Raw genomic sequence first — 25735 nt, forward strand, 5'->3', positions numbered from 1 at the left:
GATGAAAGCGGCGGTGCGTGCGGCGTTCAGCCAGGCCGGTGGCGCACCAAGCGGGCAGCGGGCAGCGGGCAGCGGGCGGCGGCAGACAGCAGACAGCAGTACATGCGGTACGGTTCCGTACCTCCTGGCAGTACACTTCCCGCTCGTCCTCCGGCATGTCGAGCAGCTTGGCCTCCAGGGCGCCGCTGCAGGAGGGCGGGGCGGGCGTAGGCTGGTGGCGGTTGGCGCCTGCCTGGTGGCTGGCTGGCTGGGCTGACTGGTGGCTGCGGCATGGTCGCCTCGCACAGCAGGGATGCCGTGGCCGCGGGCTGGCACGCTGCCAGGCTCTGCTGCCCCCTGGCAGCTGTCCCTTGGCAGAGCATCCGCTCACTCGCAGACCCACCACCAGCCTACGCCCGCCCCGCCCTCCTGCAGCGGCGCCCTGGAGGCCAAGCTGCTCGACATGCCGGAGGACGAGCGGGAAGTGTACTGCCAGGAGGTACGGAACCGTACCGCATGTACTGCTGTCTGCTGTCTGCCGCCGCCCGCTGCCCGCTGCCCGCTGCCCGCTTGGTGCGCCACCGGCCTGGCTGAACGCCGCACGCCCCGCCGCTTTCCTCCCCTCCCCTCCCCGACCTGGCGTGCAGCACGAGGTGCAGTCTGCGCTGCCCAAGATTGTGACGGCGGGGTTCAAGGCAGTACGGCTCATCTACTACTTCACAGCAGGGGTGCAGGAGGTGGGTGGCCGCTGGGCTCCCACCAGTGCGCAGGCGGCGCTTTGGGTGGATGCCACTGATCGCGGCGGCTGCGTGTTGCGTATCTGTGTGTTGGCCGCGCATGCGGCCTGTTCAGCCTGCCTGCCTGCCTCGCCCTGCCACCACGGCGCCTCTGCACGACCCTCGCCCACCACTGGCCCCTCCCCGCTGTGCGTGCTGTGCGTGCTGTGAGCGCAGGTGCGGTGCTGGCAGATCCGGGAGCACACCAAGGCGCCGCAGGCGGCGGGCGCCATCCACTCCGATTTCGAGCGGGGCTTCATCTGCGCAGAGGTCATGGCGTTTGCAGACATGAAGGAACACGGCAGCGAAGCAGGTGAAGCTGGCGGGGCGGCGGAGGCGGCAGGCAGCGGGAGGAGGGCAGCTGGGGGCGGCTGTACTGGCTGGCCGTGGCAGAGTCACAGCTCTTCCAGGACTGCAAACTTGCTGCTGCCGCTGGCTCAGCCACCGCCACGCCTTGCCCGGCCTGCCCCTGCAGCCGTCAAGTCTGCGGGCAATTGGCGGCAAGAGGGCAAGACGTATGAGGTGCAGGATGGAGACATCATTGTGAGCGGCGATGGCGGGGGTGGTGGGGTAGAGGCAGTGCAAGGCGGCAGTGGATGGCAGCACCCCTTGCCGCGAGTGGCCAACCGATGCAACCAGCCGGGCATGCTGTGCCACTGCTCCCACTGCCAGTGGTGCCGCTGCCTCTGATGCACCTGCCGCCGCTGCCCCCCTGGTTGCTGCAGCACTGGAAGTTCAATGTGACCAGCGGCGGCAAGAAGTAGGCCGGCCTCGCTGCCATGGGGCTGTGGATGCCGGGCTGCCTCGCCCGCTCCTTTGTCCCACGCTTCGCTGGAGTGTCCCCATGCTCCCTCTCCCTTTTGCTTGCTGCTCCCTGCCCCCACTTGCTTCCCAGCTCTCCCCTCGCCCTGCTCCCTCCCAGCACTGCCATTTGCCGGCCTGGCGCCGCCAGCTGGGCCCTCCCTCCTTTCCCGCTGCCCTACGTCCCACCTCGCTGCTCTGCTCTGCCTACTTCGCAGCATTAGTTGGCACATCTGTGAACAGCCACGCTGCCGCATGGCGCCGAAAGGGATTGGCTGCATGTGGTGCTTGGATAAGGGGGCAGGGGTGTGGCAGGCGCCGCCCCACCAAAAGTGGTCCCCCACGGGCAAGCGGGCAAGGGTGCCGCCCCCACCGAAAGCGTTCCCCCACGGGGAAGGTTTGGGGGCAGGCCCCTGGCACCCACCACCCCCTGCTCAGTGTGCAAAAACGTTCCCCCACGGGGAAGGTTTGGGGGCAGGCCCCTGGCACCCACCACCCCCTGCTCAGTGTGCAAAAACTTTCCCCCACGGGGAATTGAACCCCGGTCTCACGGGTGAGAGCCGTGTATCCTAGCCACTAGACTATGGAGGAGTGAGCGTGCCGTAACCAAATACGGGGACACTATGACCGCGGAAAACGCATTTTTCAAAGGATCCCGCGCTGCGTTGTTCATCGTTCCTTGCTCGAGTCCCCCGGCGCGGCCGGGCCCCGCGCCCCCCTCCCGCTCCTCTGGGGCCCTTCTTGAGCAACACCCTGCCTTGGGGACGCAGGACGAGGGCGACCGCAGCATCGCCGGCTCGCTTGGCCCGCCAGCCGCCCATTCTGCAACTGCCCGCACTCGAGATGGCCTCCTGATGGTGCGTGGAGGGGTGCCCCGGGCCCTGCGGCGCCCGCGGCTCGGCTAGTCCGGCGAACACCCCCTCGGGCCGGTGCCGGCTCCCGGCCCGTTGTATGAGCCCCCGTGTGCCCCGTTGGTGCCCGGCCACCCCCTCTGCGACTTGTTCGCCCCCTACGACGCGTTTTGTGCGCGCCAGCCCCTCCCCCCAATTCCCGCTTCCGTGTGTCGCGGCCCCAAGCCCTGGTGCTTTCCCTTCAGCGAATTGAGCCGTGGGGTGGCGTGGCTTGGCGGAGGAGCCTGTTGCCGCCGAGCGATTTGCGTTCGGGCAGGCCGCTGCTGCTGCTGCCGCCGCGTGCCGGGCGGCCCGCCGTCCCCCCCTCTTTTCGCTCACTCCGTGCCTGCCGTTCTGGTCGTCACGCCCCTACTCTCCCCCCCGTAACCCGCAGATGCTTGCGCTTTTGCGCTTGCCCCGTCCTCCCCTTGCCCGGTCTTCCCGCGTGCCGCCTTCACCTTTGCGGCCCCCGCCCGCCCGCCTGGCCGCTCTCCCAGCTACTGTGCCGGGGTGGGTGGGCCCGCTTTCTGGTGGTGGTGGTGTGCGGGTCCTCGACCTGCCCCTCCCCCCCACTGGTATGCTTGCCGCCCTTGGGCTGGCCATCAGGCGCCCCTCGCCTCCCTCCCCGCCCTTTGCGCCCGACCGCTCCCTGAGCCCGCCCTTTGCCGCCCGGGCGGTATTGCATGCTTTCATACAGTCCAGAGCTAGTGGGCACGGCTTGTGTGCCCCCAGCCCATTAATGGGCATTGCCTCTGTAACATCACAGATCACAGATCACAGATCACAGATCGCTGCGGGTCCTCGACCTGCCCCTCCCCCCCACTGGTATGCTTGCCGCCCTTGGGCTGGCCATCAGGCGCCCCTCGCCTCCCTCCCCGCCCTTTGCGCCCGACCGCTCCCTGAGCCCGCCCTTTGCCGCCCGGGCGGTATTGCATGCTTTCATACAGTCCAGAGCTAGTGGGCACGGCTTGTGTGCCCCCAGCCCATTAATGGGCATTGCCTCTGTAACATCACAGATCACAGATCACAGATCACAGATCGCTGCGGGTCCTCGACCTGCCCCTCCCCCCCACTGGTATGCTTGCCGCCCTTGGGCTGGCCATCAGGCGCCCCTCGCCTCCCTCCCCGCCCTTTGCGCCCGACCGCTCCCTGAGCCCGCCCTTTGCCGCCCGGGCGGTATTGCATGCTTTCATACAGTCCAGAGCTAGTGGGCACGGCTTGTGTGCCCCCAGCCCATTAATGGGCATTGCCTCTGTAACATCACAGATCACAGATCACAGATCGCTGCCCCCTTCTCCCGCCGCTGGAGCCGGCCGCGCCTGGCCCCGCAGCACCACATCCCGCAGCCACGCCGCTGGAGGCTGCCCGCCGCGCGGCTCTCCAGTCCTTCTGGTCCCTTCTCGCTGATTTTGAGGCCCTGGGCTGTGCCCCGGCCTCTTGGGTTGACAGCCTTGGCCCTGCCCACCCCTTTTTCTTCTCTACCGGCGGCCGCGTTCGGCTCCGCCCCCCTCCTGTACCTCCCCCTGCTAGATCGTCAGACAGCTCCGCTGGCCCTTCCCCGCCTTTCTCCTGACTGTGCCCTCCTCACCCCTTTTCTCGTGTCCGTCTTCCCTCTTGCCCATCTTCTGCCTGCCTGCCCTGTGCCCGCCGCCTTGCTGCCGCGCTGCTCGCCTGCTGTGCCGGCTTGCATCTGGTTGCCCGTGCGCTGTCGGCTGCTGCCTGGCTGTGGTGCCCCTTGACTGGCTATTGCGCCGTGCGAGGTGTGCTTGGAACCAGTGGAGGTGGTTGCGCTTTTCCGCAGTCACGCCATCGGGGACCCGCCGGCAGTGTGCTGCAGTGCCTGTGCGCCTGTGCTTGCTCGTGCGCTGCTGTGCCTGCCGCGCTGCCGCTCGGTGTGCTTTCTCTGGCGTCCCCCTTTCTCCCCTCTCCTCGTTGGCAGCTGGCTGCCCCCTTCTCCCGTCTGATCTGACCTGAGCCTTGACCCCCTGTGTCGCCTGCCCTCTGAGGCGGTCCCCGCCCGCCCGCCTGGCCGCTCCCCCAGCTTCTGTGCCGGGGTGGGTGGCGTCTCGGAGCCGCTTGCGCCGCCTGCTGGTGGTCCTGGCCCTTGATCCCCCTCTTTCCCCTGTCTTTTGCCCCCCGTTTCCCCTCCTCACACCTCTCTGACAGTCACTGGGCTGGCTCCCAGGCACCCTCCGCTTTCCCTGCCGCCCGCTGTGCCCGATCGGCTCCTCGCAGCCCCGCGCTCCGCCGCCCTGTCTGTTGGTTGGTTTCGTACTTATATTGTCCAGAGCTAGTGGGCACGGCTTGTGTGTCCCCAGCCCTTTAAAGGGCCCGGTTCTCTGTAATCTCAGTCAGTCAGTCAGTCGCTGGCTGCCCCCTTCTCCCGTGTGATCTGACCTGAGCCTTGACCCCCTGTGTCGCCTGCCCTCTGAGGCGGTCCCCGCCCGCCCGCCTGGCCGCTCCCCCAGCTTCTGTGCCGGGGTGGGTGGCGTCTCGGAGCCGCTTGCGCCGCCTGCTGGCGGTCCTGGCCCTTGATCCCCCTCTTTCCCCTGTCTTTTGCCCCCCGTTTCCCCTCCTCACACCTCTCTGACAGTCACTGGGCTGGCTCCCAGGCACCCTCCGCTTTCCCTGCCGCCCGCTGTGCCCGATCGGCTCCTCGCAGCCCCGCGCTCCGCCGCCCTGTCTGTTGGTTGGTTTCGTACTTATATTGTCCAGAGCTAGTGGGCACGGCTTGTGTGTCCCCAGCCCTTTAAAGGGCCCGGTTCTCTGTAATCTCAGTCAGTCTCAGTCAGTCGCTGGCTTTCCGTCGTTGGCCGCGACGTTAAATAAGGAGCTGGATGAGTGCCGGTGGGTGATACCACAGGCACGAGTTCGAACCCCAGCCGGGACACTAGCTGGGACTTTGCCTCACGGCACCTTCGTGGCGGCATCTGGGCGGCGGACGGCTGCCCGGCAGACCGGCATGGCGCTTGCAAGACGGAGCCTCCCCGGGATGCCATCGGCGGCCAGATTTTCCTCGCTCTGGACAGCCGGCAGGGTTAGCGGGTTCGGCCCCAGCACATTAATGTGCCCAATCCCTGTAAAACACACACACACACACGGCTTGTGTGTCCCCAGCCCTTTAAAGGGCCCGGTTCTCTGTAATCTCAGTCAGTCAGTCAGGTGCACTTTTCTGCAATTGCAGTTCAGTGGGATTGGCCCACTCACAGCACCAGCCGGCTGCCCCGCACCACCCCCAGGCAGCCGCTCCGCGGCTGGCTGGTGGCAGCTGCCGCTGCCAGCGGCCACTGGCCGCCCCCACCAGGGCAGCCGCTCCGCGGCTGCCCCCAGAGGGGGCATGCTACAGCCCACCCCAGCCAGCTGCACCACAGGGGGCAGCCGCTCCGCGGCTGGCCGCTGTTGGCGGCCGCTGCCGCCGCCGCTGGCGGCGGGCTGCGCCCGCTGGGGCATCCCCTCCTTGGCTGCACACAGGGGGCACGCCAGCTGCAACAGAACAGAAAGCAGCCCCCCAACCCCAACCCTTCCCACCCACCCTGCTCTGCGGCTGGCCGCTGGCAGCGGCCGCTGCCGCGGGCCGCTGGCCGCCGCGGCAGGCACCCCCACCCAGCTGCAGCCGCTCCGCGGCTGGTTGGTGGCAGCTGCCGCTGCCGCCAGTGGCGCCAGAGGGCCGGCACCGCTGCAGCGGCGCCCCCCGGGCAGCTGCTCCGCGGCTGGTTCTGATTCCGCCTTCCAACACCGCCTGCTTGCATCCCCAGCAAGCAGCTCCGCGGCTGCTGGCCGCCGCAGCCACCCCCAGCCAGGTGCAGCCGCTCCGCGGCTGCACGGCTGCCGCAGGCGGAACTCCTGGCGGGCAGCCGCTGCACGGCTTCCGCTCCATGTCTTTCGGTCGGTGGCTGCGGCCCGCCAGCCCCCACAGCCACCTACCACCACCACCGCCACCAGGCAGCAACTGGGCGCTGTCGCCGCCGCCGCCGCCATGTGCATGCGCTGGCCACCACCCCTCCTCCTTGCTCTGAGCGGGCCCAGGGCTACACAATTGGGAATGTGGTAGGTGGAGTGTGACCATCAAAACCCCAAATCAATGGGTTTGATGGAACCTTCATTCAACTCCTGCGGCCACGTCATCATGCATCCAGGACGGCCCAGCTGCTGCAGCACCCTGGCGCGCTCCCCAGAGCACCAGTCAATTTCGCCCGACTCCACTCCGCACCATGGCGCCCCTCACATTCGCGCGCCTGCGCTGGTGGAACGCCGCGGTGGGTACCCTGCAGCTGGTCGCGGGCGCCGCCATCCTGGCCATCTCCCCCTACGATCCCAAGTCCGAGCTCCCCTGGTACACCTTCTTCGTCGCATCCTGGTCCAGGGACAACGGCGCGGAGTCCGACTTCTACAGGTGAGGCAGTGGTAGACTCGCCGCCGCCGCCGCCGCCGCCGCCTGCCACCTACCAGCGGCGCTCCGCTCGTCAGCAGGCGCATGCCTCGTTCGAGCCTGGGCCTCCCCGGTGGCCCCCCCCCAGCACCCAGAGTGTCTCCCTGGGACCACCCCGCCTGCAGCCCGGCACCCAAGCAGGTGGCCAGCTTCCCCATCGCCGTCTGGAGCGGCGTCTTCCTGCTGCTGTCCGCGGTCGACCACCTGCTGGTCATCCTGCCCAGGGTCAACGCCTACTACAACCGCTGCCTGTGCCAGAACCGCAACCCCTTCCGATGGGCCGAGTACTCCGGTGCGCTGGCCGGCAGGCCCGGCATGCTCCGCAACCGTCGCTGGCACCTACCTCTCCCACCTCCCTCCCCACCCCACTCCCCGCTGCCCATGCCATCCCTTGCCCCCCCCACCCCCACCTGGCCGCCGCCCCGCAGTGAGCGCCAGCCTGATGAGCGTGATGATTGCGCAGCTGTGCGGCGTGACCGACATCCACCTCCTCTTCACGCTGGCCGCCCTCATGGCGGTGAGCCGAGAGCCGCCCTTGTTTTGCTTGCTTGTTCGACAAGGTTCATCCCCCCAGCAGCCTGGCGAATGCTTGCACACGGCAGGCGGCCGCGGGGCCGGCGATCCACGGCCGGCGCAGAGAGAAGTCCCCATGGCGCGCCGCCGGGAGGCCGGGCAAGGGATGGCCGGCCCGGCAGCCTGACGTGCGCCACCCACGCCGCCGCGGCCGCTGCCCCCCGCAGACCACCATGCTGTTTGGGCACCAGATGGAGGTGTCCAACGGCGCCCGCCTGCCCACCTTTGCCTACTCCGACGACTCCAAGGCGCCGCCTGCGCTGGCCAAGGACGGCTCTGGCGCCGGCCTGCCCGCCGCCTTCCTCACAACAAACCCTGTCGCCGACGGCGCTGCCGACGGCGGCGACGGCGCCGCGCCCGGCGCGCAGCGCGTCGACTGGGGGCCTTTCTGGATGGGCTGCTGGCCCTTTTTGGCGGTGGAGCTGGTCACGGGCTGCTACTTCTTCCAGGTGAGGCAGGCAGGAGGCAGCTGAGAGGCAGTTGGGAGGCAGCTGTGAAAGGCAGCTGAGGCAGCTGAGGCTGCCCTTTGTGGGAGAGCTGGGAGAGGGCCGAGAGAGCGCTCGTGCCGGGCAGAGGAGGGGGGTGGCAGGCCGCCTCTTGAGCAGGAGGCCTCGTCAGGCCCGGTTGCGTTGGCGGAGCTGGTGGGCTGGCCGGCCGCTTGCCACCGGGCTGCCGCCTCAACCGTGCCACCGCCGCCGCTGCAGGCCGTGAGCAACGGCGACCCTCCCACCTTTGTGTGGAGCCTGTTCTTCATCCTCTCCTTCCTCTACATCATGTTTGCCGTCAACCAGGCCCTGCAGTTCAAGCAGGTGGGGCGGCCGGTGGCAGTGGTGGTGGTTCTGGTGTTGGTGGTGGCGCTGCTGCCAGGAGGAGGGGAAAGGGCAGGGGCCAGCCTGCGGCTTGGGAGGCGGGAGCCGTGCGGGGGCAAAGGGCCTACACAGGGCGCCCCCGGCGCGGGCCAGCGCATGCGGGTGATGCGCTCGCGCCGGCGCCTGCCCTGCCCTTGCCCACGACCCCCTCGCTGCCCGCGGGCTGCAGGTGCGTGGCTGGCGCGGGTTTGCCCAGGCGGAGTGGTGGTACATGATTCTCAGCCTGACCAGCAAGCAGCTGCTGGCCTGGATCACCTATGGTGAGCAATGGGGGGGTTGTGTGCAGCTGGGGGTTGTGGTGTCGGAGGCTGGGTGGGGCTGCCCCCTGGGTTGCTGCCCTGTGAGGACGCGTTTGAGGAGGGGGTCTGGGTCTTAGCACGACCCTCTGCCACATGCAGGCGGCACGCGGCGCTTCGAGGACGAGGGCATCTAGGTAGCTGCCCGGCTCTGCACAGCCAATACCCTTGGCCCTGACGCACACACAGTACTAATATGGCGGCGGTGGGAGCATCCTGACCTGTCGCTGGACACAGATTGAGATTAATTAATTGACATGAAACATGCGTGCCGCTATTTCGGCCTCTGATTTCTTTCGCTCGCCCGCCTCAAACTCGGATCCCATGTTGATATCGCTTCGTCGCAGCAATGACTTTCATTCCACCCACCCGGTGGGCCATGCACTGATTTCATTTACATCCGGCCCCAGACCCTCCGTTGATGTATCCCTTGGCATGTAAAGCAATCAAACAGCTTTGTGGCAGCTGTGCCAGGACCAAACAGGTCGGCGCGCTGCTGGCTGCCTGGCGCCCCCACCCGCCAACCAGCGCCGCCGGGATTGTGCAGTGTTTACAGGGTGGCTAGTAACGCCAGTACAAGGTATGTGTCCAAAGATGCAGAACAAAATGCGTTGTCCGAAGAAGGAAGAAGAAGAGGACGGGAGGAAGGAAAGGAGGGAAGGCGAGGAGTGAAGCAGCGGGGTGGCGGGCTGCACACAATTGACCGGCGCACCCAGGGAGAGACAGACGGGAGCAGCAAGCAGAAGCTGCCTAGGGCCTTCTACTGAGGCTGAGGTGTGGGGGGCCTGGCGGGAGAAGAGGCTGGCTAGCTAGAGGGTCCAGCCCAAGTGCTGGCAGAGAGGCAGGGAGGCGCAAAGTAAGTGCCGAGTGCCAATGGCATTATGCGGCAGAGCTGCCGGTCAGGAGAGGGCGGCACGCAGGGCTCAGTTGGTGAGCGGCGCCTCGCTCACGCTCACAGGCCTGGCGCCCTTCAGCAGGCCGGGCATCACGCCTGGGGTGGTGTACTGCAGCGGGGAGGTGAGGCAGGCAGGAGCGGGGGCGGTGAGCGGCTTTTTCCTGTGCTACCAGGCAAATGGGCACCACCTGCTGCTGGCCAGCCAGGGGCAAGCAGGACCTGCAGCGCCCGCCGCTGCAGCCAGAGCGCCTCTCTGCCCAGCGCTGCGTGCCCCACCGCAAAGCGCCCCGCCTCCAACCTGTCGGCCCCTGCACCGCCCACAACACACCCCAGAGCCCCATAAGCACCTTGAGCTCCATGTTCTTGCGGGGGTTGACGACGTTGGGGAACTCCAGCGTCAGCTCCTGGCCTGCGGGCAGGGGCACGAGGCAGGGCAAGGGGCGGGCACGTCGGTGGTCAGGCCGCCGAGCGCGCTTGCGGGCGGCGCTTGAAAACCTGGCGGCGAGATGCACCACTCCCCCACCAGGCACCCATACCCACCTGCATCCACCACCAGCCCCGCCCCGCCCCGCCCCGCCCCGCAGCACACTCACTGCCGAAGAGGATGTTGTCCACGCACTCCACCCCCAGCATCAGCGAGTGGTCCTGGTTGGCCACCTCGTACTTGTAGCTGCCAAACCTGCGGGGCGGGGGAGGGAAGGGCGGGAGGAGGCAGGGACGGGAGAAGGCAGGTGAGGACAAGGCAGGATGAGGGGGATGGGGAGTAAGGGCAGGTAGTGGCCACGCCGCAGCCTGCGCCCAGCCTGAAAGCAGCCCTGCAGCAGGCTCCTCCCTCGCTGCCGGCCGCCAGGGTGCCTCCCGCCAGCAGCACAGGCACCCACACCCACCGGCCCCACAGGCACACAGGCTCACGCGCCGCGCACCTGCCGCGCGACCAGATGTTGCTCTTGCGCAGCCAGGGCAACGCCTGCTTCAGCACGCCGTCGCGGCCCAGGCTGGGCGTGGGGTAGCCGTGCTCCAGGCGGCGGTGGTAGATCGACACAATCTCGTCGCCGGGCTGCACCAGCTGCGTGGAGATGGCGCCCAGCAGCGTGTCGCGCACCACCTCAGACCAGGTGCCTGCGGCAGGGGGCGGGGAGGCTGTTGGGGCGGGGCAGGGCAGGGGGCGTGCAGGGGTGGGGTGGTGCCGCGGCGGAGGTGGAGCTTGCATGCTCGCATGCATGGGGGAGGCCAGACGCGCAGGAGCATGAAGGGGAGCAAGCAGGGGAGCAGCCGGCATGCAGACTAGCCAGGCGTGGGTGTGCAGGGGGGGAGGGAATCACCCACCCGCGGTGCCGCCCAGCGTCACGTCTCCCTGGTTCACCGGCTTCATGTTGCTCTCGCTGACCTGCGGGAGCGGAGGGGGCAGCCCGCCGCCAGCTGCTCAGCAGCAAACACACAGGCCCGCAAGCTGCGCGTGCAGCGCACCACACCGCGCAGCTGTGCCACGCGCAGGGCAGCGGCCGCTGCCCTTGTCACGCTTTGCACGACCTGCGTCCCGCACCCGTACCTCGAACATCAGCGACCAGTAAGGCCCCTCCTTGGCCTCCTCGCTGCCGGGCTCCGGGTCGCTGCCGTCGGCCTTACACAGCGTAGGCAGCTTGGCGTCGTCTGCAGCGGGTGGGGGTGGCGGGGAGGGCACGGCGGACGGGCTCAGAGCAGGCAAGAGCTCTGCACAGGCGAGCTCCCTTGTAGGCTAGCTCAGCAGGCCCCCTCCTTCCAGGCAACCCCAGGCAAACCATACCCCCAGGCCTAAGCCGCAGCCCACGCGGCAGCCGCACGGCAGCCGCGGGGCCGCCCACCTGCGGGGCAGTTCTTCTTGGCGTAGTGGCTGAACACGGTGGTGCGGTAGAAGGGGCAGTCGTCCTCCGGGAAGTACAGCCAGCACTTGAGGCCGTGGGGGCAGCGCCCGCGGATGCCTGCGGGTGGCGGGAGGCGGGGCCGCAGAGGCAGACAGGAGGGTCGGGCAGGTGGGACGGCCAGGAGGAGGGAGGGTGGCGGGCCGGGCAGCATGGCAAGAGAGGGTGCTGGGCTGGGCCGCACAGCTGCGGCAGCAGCCGGGCGATAAAACGGCGCAGAGGGGAAGGCAGGCACAGCTGGCAGGGCGACAGGGGCGGAGGCCGAGCGGGTGCGGCAGGGAACGACGGTGGCGGGCCCGCACGCTGCAGCGGCAGAGGAGGGGCAGGCTGCGCGGCGCGGCGCGCGGCTGGCCCCCTCACCGATGCCGATGATGTGTGAGGAGGAGTGCTCCAGGCCGTCGGCCCACTCGTCCTTGCCCAGCCAGCGCAGGGTGATGTCCAGCGGGATGGTGGAGATGAGGGCGTCGTAGGCGACCTGCGCGGATCCGGGGCGAGGCAGAGGGCAGGGGCCGGGGGTCGGTCGGGGAGGGAATGCTGGCAGCAGGCGAGGGCAACGGGCGATCCGCTGCCCCCCCACTCTTGCTCCCCCGCTTGTGTGACTGCCGCCCTCTCCTTCACCCCCGCTTGCATGACTGCTTCCCCGCAGAGATCCCCCGTGGCAAGCGCCCCAAGCAGCAGCGCCCCCACCTTGCGCCCGTCCTCAAAAGTGGCCACCTGCCCCTCCTGGTCCAGCGACACCACGCTGGCGCCGTAGCGCTGGCGCTCCGCGGGCAGCAGCCCGGCCACGCCCTTCCAGATGCCGCCGGTGCCGCCCTCCAGCGGGAACCTGCTCGGCGAGGTGGCCGGGGGCGGTGGTGGTGGCCAGGGGAGGTAAGGAGGCGCACAGGTGGGGCCAACACGGCAAGCAAGCAGCCTCCACGTCGCCGCCGCGCTGCCAGGCGCGGCAGGCCCCGGCTCCGGCCCCTGCAGGCGCACACCTGAACACCGCGTTGGGTCCCCACCCCGCATCCTCCTTGTTGTTGATTACGTTGGCGATGGCGCGGTCCACATCCACCGTGGCCACCCGCTCACCCAGCCAGTCGCACTGCATGAGCGTGGTGGGCACCGCCCACACCTGCAGGCGGGAGGAACGAGGCGCGGCGCGGCGTCAGCACAAGCTTGCATGGCCGGCACACAACCTTCCTCCTGGCTTGCATCCCACCGCTGCAGGCCAGCTGCCCGCCGCCAACACAAACCCCCGCAGGCACCCTCCCAGCCGCTTGCCGCTCCCTCCCGGCAACACTCTGCGCGGCCCTTTGCGCCCCACCAGCCAGAGCCGCACGCCTTGAACCCTTGGGTTGCACCACCTCCGCGCCACCTGCGCACCTTGAAGTTGTATGGGCGCATGAAGATGTCTGCGATGCCGGGCCCCATAACCCGCATGATCCACTCGTCAAAGTTGCGGGGCTTGCCCTGCGCCGTGGTGTTGAGCACCTTGGCCTCCACCACGCCCGTCAGGCACTTGATCTGCGGGAGGGCGGGGGTGGGCAGGGTGGGGCCAGGCAGGGGTCAGTGCGGAACCGCCCGTAGCCAGTCCTGCCGCCCCACGGGTGCCCGTCCCACCCATCCACACGCCCACCCATCTAGGACGCCGGTTGGCGCCTCCCACCCACAAACTCGCCGGCTGGAGTAGGGCAAGAGCGCTGCTGCCATCGCCGCGCCTCAGCGCCACCCCAGCGCCACCTCTGCCGCCACCCCAGCGCCACCCCAGCGCGCCACCTCAGCGCGCCACCTCAGCGTGCCACCTCAGCGTGCCACCTCAGCCCCACCTGGTCCTCCTTGTCCAGCGCCGAGATGTTGTTCTGGAAGGGGTAGGCCACCCAGCGGTTCTTCAGCCACACATACGACACCCGCTCCAGCGTGTTCCACGCCTCGTCGCCAGCCCCGATGGCTGCGTGGGCGGCGCGCGAGCAGGGAGGGGCGGGGCGCGCGGGGTGAGGCACGGCGGCTGCTGCTCGCCGGCGAGACAGGGGCAAACAGACGTCGGCCCGCCCGCCTGCGCCCTAGCCCTGCGGGCCACTCCCCAGCGCTCCCTGTGCCCCGTCATCAACCATACACATGCTGCCCGTCCGCTCACAAACACCCACAACCCGCCGCTGGCTCCATTCTTCTGGGTGCTGTCCGCCCACGCACCAGCACCCCGCCTGCACACCCCAACCAGCCCGCCAGGCGCTCCCAGCCTCCAGGGCTCCCAGCTCGGGCTGCTGGGCTGCAACCACCCAGCGCCCAGCACCCACCCGTGTCCAGCAGGTCGTCAAAGTATTGGTAGTGGGAGAAGATGACGTGGCCGCCCATGTCAAAGAGGAAGCCCTCGGGGGTGACGTCGGTGCACGCGAGGCCGCCCGCCTCGGCCGCCTGGCGGGAGAGGGAGCGGGGGCAAGCGGGCGGGCCGGGTGAGCAGCGGCGCCTCGTTCTGTGCGGCCTGCTCATGCCCCAGGTGCCCTGCTCTTGCTGCCAGTTTGGCAGCCGTGGGGGAGGCACGGGCCGTGCTTAGCAGGTACACGCGAGGCGGCGCGCAGGCGGGGCTTCGCTGCTGACCGCAGACCGGCAGCCCGGAGACAGTGCTGCGGCCTGGCCACTCGCCTGATCCACCAGCAGCCATGAGGGGTGCCCCAGCTGGTGCAGGCGGGTGGCTGCGCCCAGCCCGGTGGGCCCGCTGCCAATCACGAGCACTCCCACCTGCAGGTGCAGAGGGCAGGGCAATGCCTCACATGGCGCACAGATCTCTGGACCAGCGCCCGCCCCACCCCCCGGCAGCCGTCTCCCGCCCCAGGGGCCCTCCTCTGCGCCCAACTAAATGGGCCGCGCGGCAATCTGGCGCACAGCGGGGATCCTGCCCGCTCAATTCCCACCTTCTCGATATCACCGTTGGTCGCCATTGCTCCTTGACACATACAGCGCCGCGAGCAAAGCGCAAGGGACGCCAAGCGTGGCGCAAACTGGTGTCAGAAAATGCCGAAATAGGTTGTCTGTTTGATCGACCCCTTCAAGGTTTCTGGGAGGCTTTCTGGGACGCCCCGCCCGACCTGGCTTGTACGGCAGCCAACCAGCAGTACATGTTGCCGCTGCCTCCTGCCCGTGCAATCAGCAATTGCCGATGGGCGTGTGGTAATCACACGATCACACGATTTGCTGAAAGCCTCGCCACGCCCTGCCCCGGCCCACCTCGCCTCTTCACCCCCACGCCTGGCACTTGGCTGGCTGGCTGTCACACTTTACGCAGAACTCTGATTGCAGCTCGGCAGCAGGGGCGCTGGTGCTAAGAGTCGAGCCTGCGAGGCTGCATTAGCGATGAGGGGGCGGCTCCTGCAGCTCCTGGCCCGCGCCACCACCTACCAGTCGCCTGCTCTGGGCGATGCGGTGGCGGCGGTGCACGCGCAGCTGCGCCCTTGCTGCAGCGCCGCCTGGCATGCGCAGCGGCGGCACGCGGCGACAGAGGCGGGCGGCAGCGCGGAGCAGCCTTCAGCACCAGCTTCTGCAGCAGCTGAGCCCGCAGCAACGGAGCCGACAATACCTGCACCAGCAGCGGCTGCCGCAGCAGCAGCAGAGCCGGCATTGCCAGCAGCAGAGGCTGCTGCGCCGTCGGCAGAGGCGTTAAACCAGCCGGCCGCAGCGCCGATGCAGCCCAAACAGAAGGCAGAGCAGCAGGCGGGCAAGAAGCAGGCGGGGGCCAAGACACAGAAGCAGCAGCCCAAGCAGACCAAGCCAAATCAGGAAGCCAAGGCCGCCAAGCCGAAGCAGCAGCAGAAGGCGGGGGGAGAGGCCGGCGCAGCGGGCAGGTGAGCCGCCGGTGCCTCGCCGCCCCCCGCCACGCACCTGCCCGCATCGCTGCTCTCGCCTGGTCGGTCGCGGGGCCGCCTGTGCCCACACCTGCCCGCCTTGCCACCTGCCCGCCCATCCAGCGGCCCACCTCTCTGTCCGCCCGCCCTCCCTGCCGCAGCTCCAAGGGCGCAGGCGGGCGCACCGCGCGGGTGCCGGGCCTGCCGGTGGGCCGGCTGCTGGAGGTGCCTGAGGGGACCTACTTTGAGGTGCCTCAGGGCATCCTGCCAGAGGCGACCAAGGAATACTATGAGGATCCGGTGCTCAAGGTGGGGTGCTGCGTTGTGTGGGTGGGTGGGTGGGTGTGCGATATGTGCGCGTGGTGTGTGTTTGTGGGACGTGTTGGTGCATAGATCGTGTGTAGGGTGTGTGGTGTGGAGTGTGCGGTGGTGCAGTGCCTGGCTGCATGCTTGTGGGTTGGGATACGCTGCATGCGCACACCCCTGCGGCCCCGCTGCCGACGGCCTGGCTCGCGCGCCCGCCTGCCGCGGTGCAGGGCGAGGGCGTGCACGAGCCCAACTACGGCTGCAAGGCGGTGCAGGCGGAGTGGGAGTTCTCGGGGCGGCGCAGCCTGATGGCGAGGGAGTGCATGCAGCAGCTGGCGGCGGTGGTGCAGGAGCGCACGCGCCGCCAGCTGTACCTGGATGGCTGGGCCGGCAGCGGCAAGTCGGTGGCTCTCTACAGCCTGGTGGCCTGGGCCCGCGCCCAGGGCTGGCTGGCCCTCTACCTCCCATCCGCCTTCTCCCTGGTGCAGAGTGAGTGCGTCGGCCGGGCCTGTGTGTGGCCGTGTGCACAGGCGGGCGTGTGTGTGCGCACCAGTGTCTCTAGGTGTTGAACCGGCTGGCAACGAAGCGCCTCGTCTGCACCAGCCCCTTGGCTCTGCCTCCCCTGCGGCCTCACCCCCGCCTGTTCCGCTGCCCGCTGCTTCCTTCCCGTCCCGCACCGCAGCCGGTACCTTCACCCGGGGCGAGGACGGGCTGTGGGATACCCCCGAGGCCGCCCGCTGGCTGCTGTCCAGCCTGCGCGACAGCCACGCCGCGCAGCTGCCCGACGTCAAGGCCCCCTCGGGCCAGCCGCTGTCGGAGCTGGTGGAAGAGGGACTGGCGGCCGGCGCCAAGCCCGCAGCCGTGGTGGCCGCAGCCATTGCCGCCAAGGAGGCGGTGGCGGCGTCCACCGAGCTGCCCACCCTGATTGCTGTGGACGACTACAATGTCCTGTACTCGCACACCGGCTACCACGAGAGCCTGCACAGCTTCCACCGCCGCCAGCTGGCGCCGGACGAGCTGCGCCTGGTGAGCGCAGCTGGCGCCGGCCTGCCTGTACTTGCCTGTATTCTGTTGCTGTATGCTGCATGCTGCATGCTGCTCTGGATCCGCATGCCGCTCTCAAAAGCTGCCCGTCGATCTTCGCCCAAACACCCACACACCAACCCCCATCCCCACCGATTTCCTCCCAACCAAGTGCCGACCAAGTGCCAACACACCCCAACCCCACTGCCCCACCGCCCCTGCAGGTCCGCGCCTTCCGCGTTCTGGAGCAGCCGCCGCCCGCCAACGGCGTGGTCGTTGCGGCCCCCACCTTCGGCCAGCTGGTCAGCGACAAGCTGCGGGTGCCGCGGGCGCGGCAGGCCCGCTTCCACGTGCCGCGCTACTGCCTGCCAGAGGTGGAGTCGGCGGCAGACTACTTTGTGAGCGAGGTGCTGGCGGGGCACGCAGGTGGGCGGGGCGGCGGCCGCGGGCTGGGGCAGTGGGTGTCGGTGAGTTCGCGGGACGTGGCGCCGTTGATGCTGCGTCATCGCATCCCTCAACCCGGGCCAGCGCAAGCATGCCTCCCCTTGCCGCTCTTCCTCCCCACCCTGCCGCGTGCCCACTCCCACGCGCTCTCCCGCTTCGAACTCCTCCCTTCCCCCGCCTTGTTCCCTGCAGCTCCACCGGACGACGACACTCTGCTGCGCGCCCTCTTCCTCACAAACGGCAACGCCAGGGAGCTGCGGGACTTTGGCCCCGCCCTGCTGGGCCTCCCAGACTCCCCGCTGGGCCTCAGCCGCGGCTACAAGGCCGATGCTGCCCGCCGCAGGGCGCACGACGCCGGCATGCTGCAATAGCCTCCAGCCACCCCCTCCAGGCTCTGCGTCCCAGCGCCAGCAACGCCAGCAGGCAGGCAGGTGGGCTGTCGGGGCGCTCAGCTGATTTCATGCATCCATTTTTCCTCGTGCATCCATTCCATGCCATCGCATTCTGTGGGGCTGCGGCTGTTGCTGGGTCGGACGCCTGGCGCAGCCTGTAAGCCGACCATCTTATAGACACAGCAAACGCTTCCAAGGCACAGGGAGAGGCCTCAGCAGGACAGGCAGTTTTCAAGTTCAAAGCAGGGCAGCTAGTTGATTCAGCAGCAAAAAAGCAGCGACTCAGAACTCAGGTCCACACACTACACTAACTAACTACTACAGCGCATCTCTCATAAAAGCAGTTCCATCGTACCGCATGTATTTACACGCGCCAGGCGAGGCGCCACCGCTCACCGCCACCTGTATGGCTGCACACCGCTGCCGCCTCTGCCACACCACACACCGGTGAGGCTCCAGGCGCATCACCCAGCGCGCTTGGCGCTACGTGCGGCGCCTGCAGCTCAGTCCCAGAGCACCACGGGGCGCGCCCCGCCGCTGGCGGCCCGCTGCTGCTCCAGCTCCTGCACCAGGCCCCGCAGCCACCTGATGCTGCTCTGCTTCCAGGCGCCCAGCATCTTCCTGCACACATACGCGGCAGGCACGCAACAGGAACGCAGCAGGCAGCGCGTGTCCTAACTAGTGGCACACCAGGCGCCTGGATGCCGCATCACCAAGCGCTGCTTGCACTCCCCACAAACAAAACCGCAGCCCCGCCATGCCAATTGGCATGCCACACCCATTCCACCCCACCCCAGCCCAGCCTAGCCAGCAAGCCCTCAGCCCTCCCGTCTTGCCTGAGGTCCAGGCGGCGCAGCCGGCTCAGCCCCCCCTCGCCCACCAGCGGCTGCAGCGACGCCGCGGCCTCCATGTAGATGTTGAAGGACAGGTCAGCCACCTCCAGGGCCGGCAGCTCAGCCAGCACCTGCAGGGGCAGCAGGAAGGGGCAGCCAAGCAGCTGGTCAGGGCCTGGCGAGAGGGAGCCGAGGGAGTTGGGTCGGGGGGGGGGGTGATACTGGGAGGGCACCAGCCAGCTCCTCCGCCGCCGCCCAGCAACGCTCTCACCACACCCGCCGGCACCCAGGCAGGCGCACACGCGCGCGCCCCACCAGCCCGCTGTCCCGAGCCAGCCGGCGCAGGCTGGGTGCATGCCTGCGGGATGCGTGGGAAGCAGTTGCCTTCCGCCACCAGCTCCCGCAGCGAAGCCAGCCCGTTCATGCTCGGCGGCAGCTCCACCAGCTGGTTGCGAGACAGGTCCAGGTGTGTGAGGCGGGAGATTGCGCCCACCTCGGGCGGCACCGACGGCAGCTGGCAGCAGCGCAGCAGCAGGCGCTGCAGGGGAGGGGAGGGGAGAGGGGGCAGGGAGGGAGCATGCTGAGGAGGGCGGCGGGCATGGCAGCAAGGCAGTACGGCCGCTCCTCAGCTGCCGCGGTCCCTTGCAGCGGTACCGGCTCAACGCCGGGCGCACATGCCACGAGCACCACCCCCACCCAGGCCCACACCGCCCTCCACCCACCCCCACCCATCCACAAATCCACACTCCCCAGCCCCCCCTGTCCCCTCCAGCTCGCCTGCAGCTTGGGCAGCCCCACCAGGGCGTGCAGCCCCTCCTCCTGCCAGCCCACCACCTCAAAGCTGTTGTCGCTGAGATCCAGGGAGGTCAGGGCGTGCAGGCCTGTCAGCGCCGGCGGCAGGCTGGGAGCGTTGCAGTCGCTGCGGGGGGCGCACAGGAAGGGGGCCGGGGGAGGGTTGGCAAAGAGGGAGGGGACGCCCCACGTTTGGGGCCAGGCGTGGCACACACGAGGCACGCTTGTGTGGGCCAGCCAACTACCCAAAGCAAGGCCTCAGGCCCAGGCCTGGCCACCAAGCGAGCCACGCATCACCACCCACCCAGCCCGTCTGTCCACCCACCGCAGCTCAATCGACTCCAGCGCCGGCAGCTTAGTCAGCGGCTCCCAGGTGTGCGCGAGCGACACCGCCAGGTGGGTGGCGTTGAGGCGCACGCGGCGCAGCGCGGCCAGGCGCCACAGCACGGCGGGCAGGAAGGACAGCGGGCACCCCGACACATCCAGGCTGGCCAGCGACCGCAGCTTGGTGATGTGGCCGGGCAGCACCGCGATGCCTGCAGGCGGCAGCAGGCAGCCGGCCAGACGGCTAAGCGCAAGCCGCGGTGACATGGCGCGGCGCTGCCAGCAGCTGCCGGTGGCGGCAGCGCCGGCACTGCGGGGTGGCGCGCAGCGTGGCCGGCAAAGGGACAGTGCCATGCGGCGCCTGCCGGCGCAGCAGGAAGCCGCCAGCCCCCACACGGTGAGAACGCTCACCCTGGGAGCACAGCGCCAGCGAGGTGAGGCCCTTCAGCCTGGTGAGCATGTCTGGGAAGGCGTCCAGGCAGTGCTCCCCGCCCTCCTCCGCCGACCGGCTGGCCGACAGCGTCAGCGAGCGCAGCCTGGGCAGCTGCTCCAGGGGGGCCAGGTCGGCTGCGGGGACCTTGCCAGTCATGAAGGTGACAGCCACAGACTCCAGGTTCTGCCGGTGAGGGGGCAGGCAAAGTCAGGGGGAGGGGGTTGAGGGCAGGGGGCAGGAGATGGCATTGACGGCAGCGGCAGGAGGCTGGAGCTGGGCTGGCCGGCATGGTACTGCCTGATGCAAGGGGTGAGGAAAGGGCAGCAGGGGACCGGATGGGGTGAAGGGCAGCATCTGGCGCAGCTCGAGGTGGCATTGCACAAGCCTGGAACGGGCAACCAGCCGTGCCATGTGGCGCACCGGCAGCATGGGCAGGTCTTTGAAGGAAGCTGCGTGGAAGATGTCTGAGCAGTGCGCAATGTAGAGCTCCTGCAGCGTGGGGCCCAGCAGGCTGAACAGCGGCCGCAGCCCGCGCCCCGTCTTGGGGAAGCTGTGCGTCTGGTCGCGCGCCGAGAAGCTGCGGGGTGGGTGGGCCGAGCCGCGGGGGAGGCGGGGGCAGGGAAAACATTCGGCATCGGTTGGGGGCGGAGCGGGCCGTGCATGCGGTGTGCAGAGCGCGGCGCTCGGCAGCGGTGCAGCATACACGGCATTTGGTGGCCTTCTGTGGCCTTCTTGGCAAGCGGCCTTCACCAGGCCGCAGCAAGAGCAACAACAGCGGCAGCAGGGCAAGGCCGGGCCGGGCAGGGAAGGGCAGGCCAGGGCAGGCCGCTCACGAGAGGACCAGGCGCTTGACGGCGGCGGCGCGCGGCGCCGTCCAGCGCTCCACAGCAGTGTGCAGCAGGCGGCGGCAGGTGCCGTCCAGGCCCCAGGTCAGCGGCTCGGTGCCGGACTCATCAAAAAGCTCGGGGAACAGCAGGGCCTGGTCCTTCTGGATGAAGTCCACATGCAGCGTCTGCGTGGCGGCGTGGTGGGGGCAGGAGGAAAGGAGGGGCAGGTGAGTGGCGGGGAGGTGAGCAGGTCCAGCAGGGAGGTGGGCAGGCCCACAATCCACGCAGCAGGAGGAGGACAGAGAGGAAAACGGCAGGGCGTGAGGCAGGGGAGGCTTGGCCAGGCAAGGGGACGCAGCGTGGCAGCGGCGGCTGCCGCGGCGGCGGCCAGGCACCTCCCACACAGCGCTGGGCTCTCGCAGCACGTCGCGGAAGCGCTTGCACACCAGCGGCAGGGTTTCCCTGCAGGGGCACAGGCAGCGGAGGGAGCGGGATGGGGGCAGGAGGTCAGGCGCCGTGCCGCAGCACGCCCAGGGAGAGGGCCGGACACTGGAGGGGACGTCGTGTGCACAGACCGCACTTTGACTCCCAGGCCTCTATAGTCAAACCTCCGCACCTGCAGTAGCTCTGCTGCTCTCCATCCTCCTTTCTAAGATGCAAGAAGATCTCCTGCAGCGCCTCTGTCGTCAGCCCCTCTATGTTTGGAGCCGAGGACTTGGCCGCCGCCAGCTGGCCGCGCCGCTTGCGCGCCGCCGCCGCCACCTGCTGGCGACCCGCCGCGGCGGCGGCCTGCTGCCCGGCCTGCTGCTGCTGCTGCTGCTGTCCTGCTGGTGCAGAATTGGAGGACCCAGGTCCGGGCTGCTCCTGGGAGGCGCTCGGCTGCGCAGGCCTGCCCTCCCTGCTGCTCACAGTGCGCCCACGAAGCGTCACTCGTTTGGTCAGGACGGCCGCCGCCTTGCCGCCCGCGGCCCCGCGTTTCTTTCGAACGCCCCCTATCGCTCCCCGCACCGCGGGACGCGCCTCCTCCGGCTCAGCAGCCGGCAGAGCCCCGGCCTTGCCGGCCCTGCGAGTTCTCATGAGGATGAATCGCGTGGGTGTGTTATCGCGCCCGTGAGCGATCCAGGCTTGACTGATACAGACGAAGGCGCCGGTAGGTGTGGAGAGAGAGCGCAGAGAGAGCGCAGGGAAGAACTTGTGCATCCAAACAGCATGGCGTGCGCAGCGTGGAAGCGCATCAACAGTTGTCGCCAGCCGCCGTCCTGTGCCCCCTCCCTCCTGCCTGGACTGCATAATCTCACATGTTGCCCACGACAAGTTGAATGAAAAAATGAGGAGGAGAGATGGGCCGCGCCGCAAGCAGGGGAAAAGATGTCGAGGGCAGGCAGGCGGGCGGGAGCGGCAGCTGCAGTCGTGCGGTGGTGCTGCCTCCCCTGCGTCTCAAACGCGAGCCACAGGCAAGGCGCACATTAATGGGCATGGTGACGGGTTGCAGGAAAGAACAAAGAAGTTCCAGTTCGGTGGAGGGAGACGAAGAAGAAAGGGAACAAACGAATGGGGCAAAACTTGCGCAGGACATCGTAGAGAGGGCAGGGGAGCTGTGGTGGCGTGTTGAGCGACAGCAAGCAGGCGAGGCGAGGGAAAACAAGGCATCACATCAACTCGCTTGGTTGCAGCACCCACAGCTCAAATGGGATCGTGTGAAAAGGGGGATCAAAAATGGGCCGGCAGCGCAGCTGCCGGCAGCTGGAGGGAAAAAACAAGGCATCACATCAACTCGCTTGGTTGCAGCACCCACAGGCAGGAAAGGGAACGTAGACAGAGGGCGAGGTGCGCGGCGTTCGTTGTGGAACTGACCTCACGTATTATATGGCGGCGCCTCGACGGGGAGCACGCACGGAGCGGCAGAGGCGTGCGAGCGGCGCCCTCGCGGCGCGGCGCCATTGATTGATTATTGCTGACTTGGGCTGCTCATGCTGTATGGAATCTCAGGCTGGGTGGATGGTTTGAATCTAGCGGTACAGTACAGGAAGGGAGCGCCGGCCACGGGCCCAGCACCAGCTGCCGGGGGGGGGCAGGCGGGCTCCGGCCGCCGGGCCGCAGCGGGCTCATCGCGAGCGCGGCGGCGAGGAGCCGCTCGTGCCGGGCCCGCTGCCGCCGCCGCCGCCGCCGCCGCCGCCAAAGTACCAGCTGCCCACGGCTTGCTCGGGCCGCGACTCCATCGCCTCCTGCTTGTGCAGTATCTTGATGAGGGACAGGGAGCGGGCGCGCAGGCGCGGGTCGCCCACCCGCTGGGAGAAGTCCATGAGGCGGCGCCGCGCGTGGCAAGCGGCCATGGCGCTGCGCACGCTGGGCTCGCCCGCCACGCAGCTCAGCACCGTCAGCACCACTGCACGGCAGGGCACGGCGGGGCAGGGCGCGGCGGGGGCGGGGTGAGCTGGCGGGCGAGCAAGCCGGCAGGTGGCCCATGCGCCGATGCTCGCAAAGGGCGGCCCAGCTCCCAACTCAAGCAAGGGGCCAGCCACAGAACATCCAGGCACGGGCACTGGGCGCTGCCAGCCCCACCACCGTCCCCAGCCCCAGCCCAAGCGCCAGCCCCGGCACCATCCCCAGCCGGCCTCGGCACACAGCGGCGGCTCACCCTGGCACTGCCCCGGCGTGGTGGTGCGGCGTAGCTCCTCGAGCAGGCGGGCCACCATGGCCTGGCGCTGCGGCACGCCCACGCGGCCGTCCCCCAGCACCACCGCCATCAGATTGCCCAGGGTGTACTGCAGCGGTACAGATGGGGTTTGGGAGGAAGAGACGGGTGAGGAGGCGCCGCAGCAGGGATGGAACATGGCTGCATGGAAGGACAGCGCGGGCTGGCGCGCTGGCAGGCACGCGCAGGAGGGTTTGCAGCGCTCCCCAGCAGTACAAATACTAGAAGAGATCAGGCACCGCCCACCACCAAACCACGCAGCCAGTGCGGCCCACCTGCGCCGCGTCTTGCAGGTGATGCTTGTGCGCCGCAATCTCGTTCACCAGGCGCTGGGCGCACACTGTGGGCAGCATGCGCGGGAGCGAGGGCAGGAGGGAAGGGGGCAGGGTGAGGCCATGACGGCGGGTGCGGCGTTGGCGGCCGAGCCACGGGAGCAGGCATGCCCAGGGGGCCAGCGCATGCCTCCAGCACTCGCCCTCTCCTCCTCAGCTCCTCCCACCCCACACCAGCAGCAAGCCTGGTGCTGCCGAGGCCGGCAGAGTGGCAGAGGGGGCACGCGTGGCAGCGGCAGGGTGGCAGAGAGGGTGCGCGTGGCGCGGCGGGCAGGCTCACGCTGCATCTGCTCCGCGGTCATCGGCGGCGGCTCGGGGTGGGCGAGGCAGTGGTGCAGGAGGTGGAGGATGTGGGAGGCGATGAGGGCGTTGCTGGTGGCCTCCAGCACAGACTGCAGCGCCTGGATGTCGTCTGCAGGCAGGCGAGGTGGGGAGGGAGGGGAGCAGGCACTGCCAAGGGTCAGGTATGAGACGAGCAGGCACGGCCAGGGGTCGGGTACGGCGAGCCACGCCACGCAGACGCCCTGGCACCGCGCCCCGACACGCTCCCAAACCTCCCCCGGAAGCGGCCCGGTGCCACGCAGGCGCACACGCAGGCGCACACAGGCGCAGCGCAAGGGCACACAGGTGCAGGCGCAGCCCAGCAGGCCGCCGCCGGCAGGGCAGCAGGGCAGCAGGCCGGCCCGGCCCGGCGTGCGTGCGCACCCGGGTCCAGGTGGCACTCCTGGTTGTGCGCCTCCAGGTCCCACAGTAGCTGCACGATGTTCTCGCGGATGCCCAGGTCACGGCTGGCCCGCATCGCCTCGCACAGCATGGCCTGGCCCTGCACCAGGTGGAGGCGCAGGGTGACGGGCAGGCATGTGGCCGGTGTGAGGGCAGGGAGTGGAGGGTGAGAGGAGCAGGTCGAGGGGCAGGGTGGCGGGGCAGGCAGGTGGCGGGTGAGGGCAGGGAGCGGAGGGTGAGGATGGGTGGGGTGACGAGGCGGGAGGGCAGAAGGGCGGCGGAGGGGCGGCGGTGGGGCGCCCAGGTGGCGGCCGAGAGAGGCGGGGGTGTGGCAGCTGCGGGCACACACACGCGCGCGCCCACACAAGCACAAACCACCGACCAGGGCTAAAACACAAATACACCCCGCATCCACAGGCCCTAAGCACACCCAGCACGCCTCACGTGGAACGACACGATGATGCCGCGGTTGGGCGAGTTGGACACGAGCAGGCTGAGGGTGTGCAGGCCCGAGCGCAGCGCCGCGTCGTTGTGCTTGTTGTCCCGCAGGTACCGCAGCAGCGGGCCGATGGCGCCGGAGCAGCTGCGGTGGCGGTACCGCCGGGGAGGGGCAGGGGCAGGGGCAGGGGAGGGTGAGCAGGGAGGCCAGGAAGCAGGGGAGTGAGGCAGTGCGGCGGCTGTGGCGGAGCTTGGTTTTGGGTGCTGCCAGCGGGCTTCAAAGAAGCGGCACGGGGCTCAAGCGGCAGCGCAGGGTGGAAGGGTTGCACAGCAGGGCTGCCGGCTGGGCATCCAGGCCAGCACAGCCCCACAGCCACAGGCACACACAACCAAAGGACCCGCACAGCCGCGCACAACACGTGCGACACACAATCGCAGGGCGCAGGTGCGCCGCCACGCCGCACCACACCCGCAAGCCCACCCACCCACCTGGACTCCACCACCGCCGCCTCCTGCGCTGTGGCCGTGTGCACCGCCGCCGCCAGCACGCGCTTGGCCTCGGCGATGTACCCGCCGCGGCTGGCGGCGGCGCTGGCCTGCTGCGCCTGATCCAGACGCTCCAGCTTCTGCCGCGCCAGGGCGCGCTGCTTGAGGAAGCTGAGGGAGGGGACGATGGCTTGAGGGTCGTTGACCGTGATGCTGTGCTGCCCCGGGATGCTGGTGGGCGCCAGCATCATGGCATTGCCGATGGGAGACATCTCCTCTAGCGCCGCAGCGCCCACGGGCGGCTGGTGGGGCTGGTAGACGGTGGGGTGGTGAAGGCCGGGCCCTGGAGCGGGAGCGCCGGCCGGCGCGCTGGCGGCGGCGCCCGCGGCGTCCGCCGCGGCGGTGGCCGCCGGGGCGGCGTCGGCGGGCGCGGGCCCCGCGCCCGCGCCCGGCACGCCGCCCC

General features: G+C 69.2%; 6 protein-coding genes across 6 annotated transcripts in view; 3 read left to right on the plus strand and 3 right to left on the minus strand.

Moving 5' to 3' along the window:
• Positions 1-1808, plus strand: part of CHLNCDRAFT_56178 (hypothetical protein) — a gene marked incomplete at its 5' end in the record, with an annotated part of 4621 nt that extends 2813 nt beyond the window's left edge. Inside the window, 5 exons of the mRNA XM_005847261.1 lie at positions 415-478; positions 627-716; positions 933-1068; positions 1231-1298; positions 1481-1808. Coding sequence (XP_005847323.1) covers positions 415-478; positions 627-716; positions 933-1068; positions 1231-1298; positions 1481-1519 — 397 coding nt within the window. The 3' untranslated portion in view covers positions 1520-1808. The remainder of the gene's footprint in view (positions 1-414; positions 479-626; positions 717-932; positions 1069-1230; positions 1299-1480) is intronic.
• Positions 1809-6657: 4849 nt separating this feature from the next.
• On the plus strand, positions 6658-8750 carry CHLNCDRAFT_134472 (hypothetical protein; the record flags this gene model as incomplete). Its single annotated transcript, XM_005847262.1, has 7 exons — positions 6658-6839; positions 7001-7167; positions 7304-7392; positions 7616-7897; positions 8153-8257; positions 8487-8577; positions 8716-8750. The coding sequence occupies 7 exons, from the start codon at positions 6658-6660 to the stop codon at positions 8748-8750; spliced, it is 951 nt and encodes a 316-aa protein (XP_005847324.1).
• Positions 8751-9150: 400 nt separating this feature from the next.
• Positions 9151-14385, minus strand: CHLNCDRAFT_57989 (hypothetical protein). The gene is made up of 15 exons (XM_005847426.1): positions 14298-14385; positions 14029-14124; positions 13683-13800; positions 13215-13336; positions 12772-12912; positions 12384-12520; positions 12094-12232; positions 11767-11881; positions 11350-11466; positions 11058-11158; positions 10835-10895; positions 10432-10627; positions 10102-10187; positions 9856-9917; positions 9151-9617 (listed from the first exon to the last, which is right to left on the minus strand). The coding sequence occupies exons 1-15, from the start codon at positions 14337-14339 to the stop codon at positions 9537-9539; spliced, it is 1614 nt and encodes a 537-aa protein (XP_005847488.1). The 5' UTR covers positions 14340-14385; the 3' UTR covers positions 9151-9536.
• Positions 14386-14736: 351 nt separating this feature from the next.
• CHLNCDRAFT_134474 (hypothetical protein) lies at positions 14737-17368 on the plus strand (the record flags this gene model as incomplete). Its single annotated transcript, XM_005847263.1, has 6 exons — positions 14737-15224; positions 15386-15533; positions 15761-16019; positions 16213-16556; positions 16778-16979; positions 17190-17368. The coding sequence occupies 6 exons, from the start codon at positions 14737-14739 to the stop codon at positions 17366-17368; spliced, it is 1620 nt and encodes a 539-aa protein (XP_005847325.1).
• A 524-nt stretch (positions 17369-17892) lies between these two features.
• Positions 17893-21798, minus strand: CHLNCDRAFT_52604 (hypothetical protein; the record flags this gene model as incomplete). The annotated part of the gene is made up of 10 exons (XM_005847427.1): positions 17893-18006; positions 18270-18353; positions 18617-18760; positions 19021-19141; positions 19340-19550; positions 19750-19954; positions 20192-20348; positions 20605-20783; positions 20994-21060; positions 21215-21798. 10 exons carry the CDS (start codon positions 21796-21798, stop codon positions 17893-17895), a joined length of 1866 nt encoding a protein of 621 aa, XP_005847489.1.
• Positions 21799-22703: 905 nt separating this feature from the next.
• Positions 22704-25735, minus strand: part of CHLNCDRAFT_134476 (hypothetical protein) — a gene marked incomplete at both ends in the record, with an annotated part of 6769 nt that continues 3737 nt past the window's right edge. The window contains 7 exons of the mRNA XM_005847428.1: positions 22704-22984; positions 23237-23363; positions 23569-23633; positions 23906-24037; positions 24331-24448; positions 24793-24931; positions 25276-25641. Coding sequence (XP_005847490.1) covers positions 22704-22984; positions 23237-23363; positions 23569-23633; positions 23906-24037; positions 24331-24448; positions 24793-24931; positions 25276-25641 — 1228 coding nt within the window. The remainder of the gene's footprint in view (positions 22985-23236; positions 23364-23568; positions 23634-23905; positions 24038-24330; positions 24449-24792; positions 24932-25275; positions 25642-25735) is intronic.

This window comes from Chlorella variabilis, assembly GCF_000147415.1.
Source record: "Chlorella variabilis unplaced genomic scaffold CHLNCscaffold_11, whole genome shotgun sequence".
NCBI classification, from domain to species: domain Eukaryota; kingdom Viridiplantae; phylum Chlorophyta; class Trebouxiophyceae; order Chlorellales; family Chlorellaceae; genus Chlorella; species Chlorella variabilis.